We start from the raw sequence: 12,940 nt of genomic DNA, 5'->3' as shown, positions 1-12,940 counted from the left end.
AGTAAAATAATATTTACTGTCATTATGGCAAAGAGAAAATAAATCAGTTGTTAAAGATAAGTTATTAAAACTATTATGATTAGAAATGTGTTGAAAAAAATCTTTTCTGCATTAAACAGAAATTGTGGAAAAAAAAAATAAACGGGTGCTAATAATTCAATAATTCAGGGGATAATAATTCTCAACTGTATATTGTCATATCTCATATATCATGTATCGTATCGTATCATACAGTACCATACCATATAATTTTCTTTCACAGAACAAATTAATCATTAATGTATATTGTTGCCATTATTATTCTAAAAGGAACATATCAAACTGAGTGCATGACATAAAAATAAAATAAACTTGACTTGGTAACCAGCCAGAAGACTTCAGCAACCACATAGCAACAGCAGCACGCAGACCAATTTGAGTGTATTTGTATCTCTCATATTCAGTTGCGGCATCAGCGGTGAGTCAAGCAAGGTCTGGTGTGCTGAGAGCTGTTGTCCACACGCGTGGTTAAAGGCCTTTCAAACTATTGATGGAAGCCAACAGGTCTGCAAATGTATGCGGTGCGCTTGAGGGAAGCAGCAGACTGAGAGTTTACAAAGCGTCGTGTCAGAGCCTCTGACACCCAGACAGCCCGTGTTTGCCGTGCTGTAAAAGAACAAAATATTCCCTTAAAGCTTCTTGAAATGCTGTCAGTTTTTTTCCTTTTCCACTTGCTCTGGCAGGGCGCTTGACGTGGCCCTTCTTCACTGAAGTGTGAATAAGTGAGATGTAAACTGTGTTTAACTCTGGGTTCAGAGTCAATGTCTGCTTCTGAGCCACAGGCGTTAGACTGTTAAGACAACAGACGCTTGTGTCCAGTTGTGAAACTACAGAAGCTAGTTTAAGAGGAGATGGTAATGGACAATGACACTATACATTTCTTCATGATGGGATGCACTGATAGCAGAGCGAGAGTAGGTGTTTAGTGGGGAGCATTTGAAAGGTAATGAAGAGCTTATTTGCAAGAAGCATGACTTTTGTTATAGAATTTTTTTAAGTTATCTGTTTTTCCCATTTAATTTTAGGCCCCCTAAATTATCAGCTCCCGTGTTTTTTTGTTTGTTTTTTTTTTACCATTTTATGTTTAACGGGGGAAGATTTTTTTCACATTTCTAAACATAATAACTTTAATAACTAGTTTCTAATAACTGATTTATTTTATCTTTGCCATGATGACAGTAAATAATATTTTACTAGATGTTTTTCAAGACACTTCTATACACCTTAAAGTGACATTTAAAGGATTAACTAGGGTAATTAGGTTAACTAGGCAGGTTAGGGTAAATAAGTTGTTGTATAATAATGGTTTGTTCTGTAGACTATCGGAAAAATATATTGCTTTAAGGGCCTAATATTTTTGATTTTAAAATGTTTTTTTTTTATTCAAAACTGCTTTTGTTGTAGTCAAAATAAAACAAATTAGACTTTCTCCAGAAAAAAAAAAAAAAAAAAATTATCAGACATACTGTGAAAATTGTATGTGAAAAATTTCTTGCTCTGTTAAACATCATTTGAGAAAAATCCAAGGTGAGCTAATAATTCTGACTTCAGTTGTATAATATAAATAATAATAATAATAATAACAATAATAATAATAATAATAATAATAATAATAATAATAATAATAATAATAATAATAATAAATATTATATATATATATATATATATATATATATATATATATATATATATATATATATATATATATATATATATATATATATATATATATATATATATATTTGTAGCTGTTTAGACTCCATATGTTGTGTACTCTACCTGACAAATTTTTTTTTCGTCGATCCTAGTTGTAAGAGCAACAAATACTAACTTAATCAAATTTCAAATAAAATAATCATTTGTAAAAGTGGCAGAAGGTAGATTTTTCTATTGAATCATCTGTTGAACTGCATCCCAATCATCACAAATACAGCAGATTATACTGAGATTCTTTTAGAAATCATTCAAGTTTGGTAAAGAGAAAAATCATGCTTTTGGGATACATTCAGTATGGGGGTGTGCGAGAGATGTGCAGAGTGGATAGCAACATCAACAGCCTAAGCCTTAGGCCCTAAGGTATCAAGACAATTGTGCTGCCAATTACATTACAAACCACAGGAGAGGGCAAATTCTTCAGTAGGATAGAGCTCCTTCCCATACTTCAGCCTCCATATCAAAGTTCCTGTAAGCAAAGAAGGTCAAGGTGCTCTAGGATTGGCCAGCCCAGCCACCACATATGAACATTGTTGGGCATGTCTGGGATAAGACAAAGGAGGAGGCATTAAAGATGAAATCAAAGAATGTTGATGAACTCTGAGAGTCCTGCAAGAAAACGTTCTTTGCAATTCCAGATGACTTTAATAATAAGTGATTTGAGTCATTGCAGAGATGTATGGACGCAGTCCTCCAAGCTCATGGGAGTCATACATTATTAATTCTTTTTTTTTCACTGCACCATGACTTTATATTCTATACTGTACATTATTTCTGTTAAGTGACAAGACTTTTGTCCAATCAAACTCAGACCTTACTGTCCTAATGAAATAGTTAAAAATCAATGCATGATCATATTTCTTTTTTGGTGAAATAGGCATAATAAAGAGGCCTTTGCCTTTCAAATAAGCCACTTCTGATACCAAATGATCATCTAAAAAAATCTAGATCATCTAGAAACATGGTAAACAGTATAGTGGGAGTTTTCTACACTGTTTTATAGAAAGTATAACTTTATTCAAATACACTATAAATTCACTCAATTCGATCATTTACTGACTCTCTACATGTTACAAACATGTCTATTTTTTCTTTTCCTGTATGAATTTGGTTTATTGTGTTATTTCAACAGTACAGTACACTGCAAGTAAAAACAGTACAAACAAAAATAACTATGACAAATAATGCAAATGTTATCAATATTTTAGTATTTATTTTATTAAAGTTCTTTGACCATGACGGTTTAAAAACTAAATTTTAATTAAAATTTTCTTTAGACAATGACACATTCAAAATATCACTTTTTAAATGTAAATATAAAGTGTAACTAATATGTTAAGTGCAGTAAAGGACTGCCATTACACTACATACAGTATGCTGAGGGTGTGAATTACCAAGGTGTTTTAAAATGAAAGGTGCTATAAAACATACTTTATACTACTCTATATTAGTAGTATATTGATCAGCTGTGTGTTTGTGTTGCAGGTACTCCTCTACTAGTGCGCAGCAGCAGTGATTCTGCCCTTGGAGCTTCTCAGATGGAAGATATGAACAGCAGAGCGATGGTAAAACCAAACTCACCCATTCAGCCTCTCACATTTCAAACACCACATATATGTCTTCTGAAAGCACTGATCTGATGTCATCACATGAGAAGATAACAGCCACAAACTATTATTAGAGACCACCGTTGTGTCTAATGATCAATCAGTGTGCCTGCTATAAATACTTACAACCTTAGACCCTGCTAAAATCATCAGAGAACAGCTAAGTAAAACATACAGGTGCTGAGCAGCTCACATTGCAGTTAAAACCTATTGATCATATAGGCTGTGTCTCATGCTTTTTTTAACCATTCTGTCATTGCCAATACATTAATCAGCTTGATCTAGCAGTCTGTTAACAGAGGTTTATAGCGTTAGAAGAAAATACAATTTAGTGATAACTTACAGCATTTCTTACTATGCTGTGATAGGACATACTTGAGTTATTTCTTGAGTTAATTTGCTAAGTAATTTTTCTTGAGTATATATTTTACATGAAATTAAACTTTTTAAATAGGTTTTGTTTTACTAGTACAAATATTTGATTACACAATTATTTTGTGTTTTTGTTTTTTAGAGTAATTTTGTGGTATTTATGTTTATTTAGATTTTTTTACTCAGAATTACATTTTAACAAATGACTTCTATGTCATTGTAAACATTTATTTATACATATTTCATTAATTAATTTGCTTAAAAAAGTTGTTATTAAGAAAATGTCCTAAATAAAAAGTAAAAAAAAAAAATAAATAAATAAAATAAATAAATAAATAAATACATTTAATTTATTAGTTGAAAAATAAATAAATATTTAATTAATAAATGAATAAACGAATGAATGAATAAAATAAATATCTACATAAATAGGTAACTTTGCATTAGTCAACACTTACATATTATGACATATTAATAAAAGTTTTTATATGTATAACTATGTATTATTATATATTAATTACTATTGTGTACAAATGCTGTATAAAAACTGCAGTGTGTGTTTTTAAGCCACAATTGGTTTTTGGTGTTGTTTTCAAACATGGTTCCAGACACACATGACCTAAAATAATAACATTGAGCTGAAAACATACTTAAACTAAAGCCTTTTCAGTGCATTATAACATATTCCTAATGAAAAAGCATTTTTATTTTTTTACCCTAGTTGTTTTGCAGAAGGTCTTTGTCTCAAGGTTTCCATTAAGGCTTCCAAAATCTAAAACCAGCAGTGAAGCATTGATTCGCTATTTAGTGTTCTTTTAAAAGGGTCCCTCCTCTTTTGTTGGGTTTTCATTCATTTGCTCATTTTCCTCTGCTTCTCCTTCAATAAAATGCTCATCTAGAATAGCCCCAATGTTGTGATGAAATATCGTATGAGCAGAGCTGTATCGTGACAATGTGTTGAATGCATTTATAGAGCTTTGTGGAGTTAGTGAAGTATGGCCATTTGTTTCTCTCTTTCTTTCCCCCCTGGTCTGCTTAATGGACTGTCTCGCTCTCCCCCCGCCTGCTTAATGGACTGGCTCAGAATAGATGGAGTTTTTTATGATTACCACTCTGCTCATTCAGAGCCTTTTATTGGAGCATCGTGGATGGCTTTAATGCACTTCACCTCTCTTTCTTTCGCTCCTCTCTGTAGGTCCTCATTCTTGTTTTGAATTTCATTTTTTGTGTCTTTCAATTTTGTTTCTTTTTTTGCTCTACTGTGTTTCTCTTTTATTGTAGCTGACCACAGGTTTGCAACCAGTTGTATGTGGGCTCTGAGTGTCTGTTTGTGTGCTGGCTGTATATAAAATATATACAGTATGCATGTATACATCAATGCACTATATGCATGTAAAATAAAATAAAAAATACTACTATTACTACTACTACTAATAATACAACAACAAATAATAATATGTATAAAATAGTAATAATAATAATAATAATAATAATAATAATAATAATAATAAACAATATAATATAAAATTATAAAATGTTATATATTATAAATAAAGTAAGTGCTGTCGCCTCACAGCAAGAAGGTTGCAGGTTCAAGTCTCGGCTGGGTCAGTTGACGTTTCTGTGTGGAGTTTGCATGTTCTTCCCGTGTTTGTGTGGGTTTCCTCTGGGTGCTCCGGTTCCCCCCACAGTCCAAAGACTGTACAGGTACAGACTGTGCAGTACAGGTGACTTGGGTAGGCAAAATTGTCTGTAGTGTGTGAGTGTGAGTGAGTGTGTATGGATGTTGCCCATGTTGTGTGTATGGATGTTGATACTAATTAAAATACTTTAAAATAACAAAAAAATATAATAATAATAATAATAATAATAATTGGCAGTTTATTCTGCTGTTGCAACCTCTGAACAATATCTAAATAATATCAGGAACTTAGCCAACGAAAAATTATTTATCATTATAGTACACCTATATTAATAATAATAATAATAATAATAATAATAATAGTTGTTGTTGTTTTTATTATTATTATTATTTATGTTATAATATGTTATAATATTATTTATACAAGGTTACTAATTATTAGTTGCATCTTTAATTGTTAGGAACATTCTAGTAGAATTTGTTAAGACAAAATATACAGCTGTGGAAATAAGAGACCATCAAAAATGTAGTTTTATTAGATTACTAGAGATATTTGTATAATAAAAATTTTATTATTTGTTTTCATTTTATTGTGATGTGTTGTTATTCAGGGTTATCCAGCATTACTCTTCTGTCTGAAACAAAAAGAAATGTCTTCTGAACTGGGAGATCTTTAGACTTTTGAGTAGAGATTTATGTTATTAGAATAAAGCTAATTGCAATTTTGTTTAACCACATAAAACTATGCGTAAGTCTAGTGAAACTGAGATTTTTTATTTTTATTTATTTAACCATCTTGGCATTTTGTCTTCATAAGGCTGTTCACGCTTTACATGTTATATGTCATGGCTTAGTGATTGATATAAGTAAGTGTCCAGCAAACAGCACACTGAGAATTAATTAGTTTTTCTTCTGTTTGAGTGCTTTTAGATCCAGTGAATGATTTATAGAGGCTTCTGTGTTCGCCATGCCTGTTATGAGCTGAGATTAGAGTAGATGCATTCCTGCAGTATCAGGTGGCATGAAGGATAATTGATGTGAAAATGCCACTTTTGTCTGCACCGTGTCAGATGGACAGGAAACTTTCAGCATAACACTCAGCTTCAACACAAGATGAGAAGATGCAGCGCTCAAAATGAACTTTTTTACTATTTGAAAACAGTATTTGAAAACAACATCAATTAGGACAAAAAACAAAAACGGAAACAACTAACTGTGTTGACTTCATATTTGTGCAATAATTCCAAAATGAATGTCTAATAAATATAAAATATTAATGATGACGATGATGTCAATAATACTAACAATGAATTACATTTTTCATGATCATGCTGCCCTAAATGTGTTTGAGTGCGAGTTATCTGCTAAAGTCATACTGTTACAAAATGAAAGAAAGATTATAATAAACCTTTCTATTTAAGGCTAAAAACCGCAAAGCAGTCATCAGTGATTAAATAGAAAAAAATAATATACATCTTAAGAAAGAATGGACAAAAGAAAGGAAGAAAAGTCTCACTTTTAAAAGTTTTGGTTTGGGTTTGTGTCATTTTAATACTCAGTCTCATTAAGCGCTGATTTACATTTTTCTGTGTTTGTGGAAAGCAGGAGTGTCAGCCGGATTTTCCCGATGACCACTGGCGCAATACTGTTCTTTGTTATAAGCTGCATCAGTTTAAACTTAGTAAAGGTGAGCTTCTTTGGCAATGGTGTGTACAGTGTTAGATTTTACATTTAGCTGACATTTGCGCTAAACACGCTGTGAATGCAACGCATCGAGATTCTGTATATTTTGCACTCTTTAGTCGTTTGTATTTCCCGCGGTCACATGGGCTCCCTGTCATCTAGAGCTGCACGATTCTGGCTAAAATGAGAATCGCGATTTTTTTGCTTAAAATAAAGATCACGATTTTCTCACGATTCTGTATATGTAAAATAAAGGTATGGTAAAAACAAACATATGGCAGAACATCGATAATAATATTATGTGTAGGTCTACTGGTTTTTATAAATAATTCTATTCTACTTATAATAATTATGATGTTGAATTATTATGTTAGAGATATATTGTAACGGGGAGACTGACACGGAGGGATCCATTTTGCAGTATTTATTAAGTCACACTTAAACATCAACACCTCGCACGGTTGTGCGAACATACAACATACAACTCAATGATGATTAGCAGATAACAGAGGCAGAGTGATTACCAGGCTTGAGTCAAGGGCAGGCAGCGTGGTTCAGAGTCCGTAATACAGGCTTTAGTCAGGGGCAGGCAGCGAGAATCAGAGTCTGTGTAATCAGGCTTTAGGTCAAGGGCAGGCAGAAGACAGAGCAGAGTCGAGGAACAGGCTGAAGTGGTAAACGGGAGATCAGGCAGGATAGAACGCTCAGAAATGCTGGCCGGGGCTAAACAAGACTTCGCAATGAAGTGTGTGTGTGAGCTGCTTATATGTGGTACGTGGGTCATTAATGAGATGGAGAACAGGTGTGCTGGGATCTGAGTGAGAAGGATGACGTAATGGTTAGAAGTCCGGAGATGGTGACCTCTGCTGGTCAGCGAGGGGAATGACTGGGACCGAGTCGGTGACAGAGCCCCCCCCCAACGAACGGCTCCTGAAGTGAGGCAATTCTCGACGCCGGGGTCTTCCACGGGGGCGAGGGGCCGGCATCTCCGGATGTTGTGAGTGGAACTCTTCCAGTAGTGTGGTGTCGAGGATGTCCTTGCGGTTAATCCAAGATCTCTCCTCCGGACCGTACCCCTCCCAATCAACGAGATATTGGAGTTGACCGCCCCGGCGTCTGGATCTCAGGATCTCGTGGATCTGGTAAGCCTCTTCGCCATCGATCATGAGAGGCGGGGGACCCTGTTCACCGGCTGCCACCTCCCTATCCGTCTCGGCTGGACCAGCAGCAGGCTTGAGCAGAGAGACATGGAAAGTTGGGGAAATACGAAAATGATTAGGGAGTGTCAGTCTGAACGAAACAGGAGATATTTGTCTTTCTATCTGGAAAGGACCCACGTACCTGGGACTGAGTTTCTTGCAGGGCAGCTTGAGGCGTAAGTCGCGGGTGGAAAGCCATACCCATTGTCCTGGGGAATACATGGGACCAGGACGTCGGTGTCGATCGGCTTGTTCCTTGAAACGCCTTATGGCGTGAGAGAGGTGAGTATGAGCTGCGTTCCAGACCTCTTCGCAGTTTTTAAACCAGGTATCCACCGCAGGGAGTTCAGAGGTCTCGCCGGACCAGGGAAAGAGCGGAGGTTGGAAGCCCAGCACGCATTGAAATGGGGTTAATCCAGTAGATGCCTTTCTGAGGGAGTTCTGAGCATATTCTGCCCACATCAAAAATTTGGCCCATTCGTTCTGGGTCGAGTGACAATACATGCGGAGGAATCGACCGATCTCTTGGTTCAAGCGCTCTGTCTGCCCGTTGGATTGGGGATGATAGCCGGATGTTAGGCTGACGTTGATTTGGAGATTTTTGAAGAATGCTGACCAGAGTCGGGATGTAAACTGGGGACCTCTATCCGATACGATGTCTTCGGGGAGACCATAGTACTGAAACACACACTCGCAGAGTAACTCAGCCGTTTCCATGGCTGTGGGCAGTTTGGAAATGGGAATAAGGCGGCAGGATTTCGAAAATCGGTCCACTACTGTGAGGATGGTGGTTTTGCCCTGAGATATGGGTAAATCGGTGATGAAATCTATAGCGATGTGTGACCAAGGACGATGTGGCACCTCCAGGGGTTGGAGTAATCCAGCTGGACGGTGACGGGAGTGTTTGGACATCTGACAGGGTGAGCATTTGTTAATGAAGTTGATTACATCCTTGTGTATGGATGACCACCAGTAGCGGGATTGAATCATTTGCACAGTGGCTGTGCTGCCTGGGTGACCGGAACTGGGGTGGTCATGTACCTCAGAGATGAGTCTTTCTCGAAGCGACGAGGGAACAAAGATTTTATTCTCCGGACAGGGCTGCTGAGAAGGATTACTTTCGGCGGCTTGGAGGATCTCCTGATCTATATCCCACTGGATGGGAGCGACAATTAGAGGACTTTTGATTATGGGCTCGTCAGGGATTTCAGAGGTCTCATCGTCTGAGAGGCGGGACAGAGCATCTGCTTTGATGTTTTTCGAACCAGGGATATAGGTGACTTGGAAGTCAAATCGTGTGAAAAACAGCGCCCATCTTGCCTGTCTAGGATTCAGACGTTTACAAGACCGGATGTATTCTAGGTTCTTGTGATCAGTGATGACGATGAAAGGGTGTTTTGCGCCCTCAAGCCAGTGTCTCCATTCCTCTAGCGCAGCTTTCATGGCGAGGAGTTCTCGGTTTCCCACATCGTAGTTCCGTTCAGCGGAGTTAAGCTTGCGAGAATAGAAGGCACAGGGATGGAGCTTCTTATTCACTAGGGATCGCTGGGACAGGATGGCTCCAATTCCAGTGTTTGACGCGTCAATTTCGACGACAAAGGGTTGTTCGGGATCAGGATGACGCAGAATGGGTGCACTGGAGAAGCGAGTCTTTAGCTGGGTGAATGCTCGGACAGCGTCGGGGTTCCATTTAAGGCGAGCATTGTTGGCTTTGACCATGGCGGTCAGTGGGGCAGCGACTGAACTGAAGTTCCGTATGAAGCGCCTGTAGAAGTTAGCAAAGCCCAGGAATCGTTGTAGTTGCCTGATGGTTTCGGGTTGCGGCCATTGTGTCACAGAGTCAACCTTTTGCTGGTCCATGGCCACGCCTTCTGGACTGATAATGTAGCCAAGGAATGAGATGCAGGTCTGGTGGAATTCGCACTTGGAGCTTTTTGCATACAGCTGTTTTTTAATGAGACGTTTGAGCACTGCCCGAACGTGCTGGATATGCTCAGATAGCGAATTGGAATAGACCAGGATGTCGTCAATATATACTATGACCCATTTGTTGAGCATGTCTCTAAATATCTCATTTACAAATGCCTGGAACACGGAAGGACTGTTTGCTAGGCCGAAGGGCATAACGAGATATTCATAGTGGCCGTCAATTGTAGAGAACCCGGTTTTCCACTCGTCTCCCTGTCGTATGCGGATGAGGTTATAGGCACTACGGAGGTCCAACTTAGTGAAATACTGGGCGGATCGGAGTTGTTCAAGGGCGGCAGGAACCAATGGTAATGGGTAGCGGTATTTGACTGTGATCTCATTCAATCCTCGGTAATCGATGCAAGGGCGTAAGCTGCCATCCTTCTTCTTGACGAAGAAAAACCCTGCTGAAGCGGGAGAAGTAGATGGTCGAATAAATCCTTTTTCTAGCTCCTCAGAGATGTACTTCTTCATAGCCTCAGTTTCAGGTTGTGAGAGAGGGAATATGCGACCACGAGGGGGCGTGGTGCCGGGTAGCAGCTCAATGGCACAGTCATTATCACGATGAGGAGGGAGCTTAGTAGCCTTCTGCTTATTGAATGCTTCAATTAGATCGTGATAAGCATCAGGAACATGATGGAGTTCAGAGTCTTCGGTCTTGTTGATTGTGTTGATTTGGATAGGGGAAACAGGATGCAGGCATTGGGTAAAGCATTGATTGCTCCATTTTATGATCTCACCAGTTCTCCAAGAGACTTGAGGGTCATGCTGTTGTAGCCATGGTAACCCGAGAATCACAGAGTGTTTAGGGGAGTTGATGGCAAGAAGGGAAATTTCTTCTTCATGAAGAGAGCCTGTTTGAAGCAAGACTGGCAGGGTCTGGAATTTTATACGTCCTTCTCCCAAAGGGCGCCCATCTACAGCAGTGATGGCTATGGAGGAATCACAGGAGGTTAGAGGAATGGAGTGAGTGGTGGCAAACGTGTAATCGATAAAGTTACCAGCGGCTCCTGAATCGATCATGGCCATAGTCTCAATCTCGTTTCCATCATTTCTCAAAGTGACAGGCAGATTCACAACATTATTAGTGGTAGTGAACATAGTGGTTGCACTCACCGAGAGGGTTTTAGGGAGAGGCTTGTTGGGACATACAACCTTCGTATGACCTGGAAGTCCGCAGTAAATGCACAAGTGATTTCTTCTCCGTCGTTCTCGCTCTTCTGGGTTCAGACGGGTTCTACCCAATTGCATGGGTTCCGCTGCCAAGGTGCGGAACTGCAGAGCGAACTCAGCTGCGGAGCGATCTCCCTGTTGGATACACAGTAGCTCCTCGCCAGCGTTACGACCACCCTCCGGATGATCGAACACAGTGCAGAAACGTTTGAGAAAGTCATTAAACGAGGGAAATATCGGGGTACTGTCTGGCCAAACTGCAGTAGCCCAGTCTAGCGCTTTCCCAGTGAGCAGTGAGCACACAAAAACAATTTTCCCGTTCTCGTCCTTAAACAGATGGGGTTGTTGGGCGATAAACAGTTTGCATTGCAATAGAAAGCCTTTACATTTTGCTGGGTTACCTGAGAACTTGTCAGGAAAAGCCAATCGAACTCCGGAAGTCATCGGGGGTTGTGCAACAACAAGTGGACTTGGAGGGTAGTTGGCGGTGGGTTGCGCAATGGCAGCAGCTTGCAGGTTTTGGAGGGATTTCACCAGTTCATCTGTTAACTGAGTTAGGTGTGTTAGTTGTTGTTGGTGTGTTGACAATACCTGAGCTTGTGTGGTGACTTCGTGAGACAAAACCTGGATGGCTGCGGGATCCGTGTTGGGCGAAGTCTTCTGTAACGGGGAGACTGACACGGAGGGATCCATTTTGCAGTATTTATTAAGTCACACTTAAACATCAACACCTCGCACGGTTGTGCGAACATACAACATACAACTCAACGATGATTAGCAGATAACAGAGGCAGAGTGATTAAAAGGCTTGAGTCAAGGGCAGGCAGCGTGGTTCAGAGTCCGTAATACAGGCTTTAGTCAGGGGCAGGCAGCGAGAATCAGAGTCCGTGTAATCAGGCTTTAGGTCAAGGGCAGGCAGAAGACAGAGCAGAGTCGAGGAACAGGCTGAAGTGGTAAACGGGAGATCAGGCAGGATAGAACGCTCAGAAATGCTGGCCGGGGCTAAACAAGACTTCGCAATGAAGTGTGTGTGTGAGCTGCTTATATGTGGTACGTGGGTCATTAATGAGATGGAGAACAGGTGTGCTGGGATCTGAGTGAGAAGGATGACGTAATGGTTAGAAGTCCGGAGATGGTGACCTCTGCTGGTCAGCGAGGGGAATGACTGGGACCGAGTCGGTGACATATATGCTTGCAATCTGTCATATTAGACAAATTTATTCACTGATAAAATCAGACATTTGCCATTATCAGATTATATTCAACAATATATACACTACACTATATGACATTGTAAACATTTATTTTCATGCACAACTGTGGTTTCGCTATAAAAGAAAAAAAACGTATCAAATGCTTGCCGTAATCATAACTCTAAAATGCGATATGATCAGTTAAATGAAGTGCATACTTTCTGAATGCTAAGTGCTTGTTCATACTTCACGCGGCTCCCAAACGATCACTCTGTGCCACAAACTGAACATTATTTGCAACTGTATTATCTGTTACTCCCAACATATGCAGGTTCTGTTCACTAAAGTGCG

The 12,940-nt window shown here is 39.1% G+C and overlaps 1 protein-coding gene and 1 long non-coding RNA gene across 6 annotated transcripts in view; both read left to right on the top strand.

The window, feature by feature from the left end:
- Positions 1–12,940, top strand: part of LOC141376089 (uncharacterized) — a 1,000,182-nt gene that overhangs the window by 458,960 nt on the left and 528,282 nt on the right. The window lies entirely within an intron of this gene.
- pard3bb (par-3 family cell polarity regulator beta b) overlaps positions 1–12,940 on the top strand; it is a 679,872-nt gene that overhangs the window by 173,669 nt on the left and 493,263 nt on the right. For all 5 annotated transcript variants that reach the window (XM_073912548.1, XM_021478865.3, XM_009304543.5 and 2 more), the window contains one exon: positions 3,238–3,317. In XM_073912548.1, the coding sequence (XP_073768649.1) occupies positions 3,238–3,317 (80 nt within the window). The remainder of the gene's footprint in view (positions 1–3,237; positions 3,318–12,940) is intronic.

This window comes from Danio rerio, chromosome 9 (genome assembly GCF_049306965.1).
Source record: "Danio rerio strain Tuebingen ecotype United States chromosome 9, GRCz12tu, whole genome shotgun sequence".
Lineage (NCBI taxonomy): Eukaryota > Metazoa > Chordata > Actinopteri > Cypriniformes > Danionidae > Danio > Danio rerio.
This window is presented reverse-complemented; position numbering and strand designations above follow the sequence as displayed.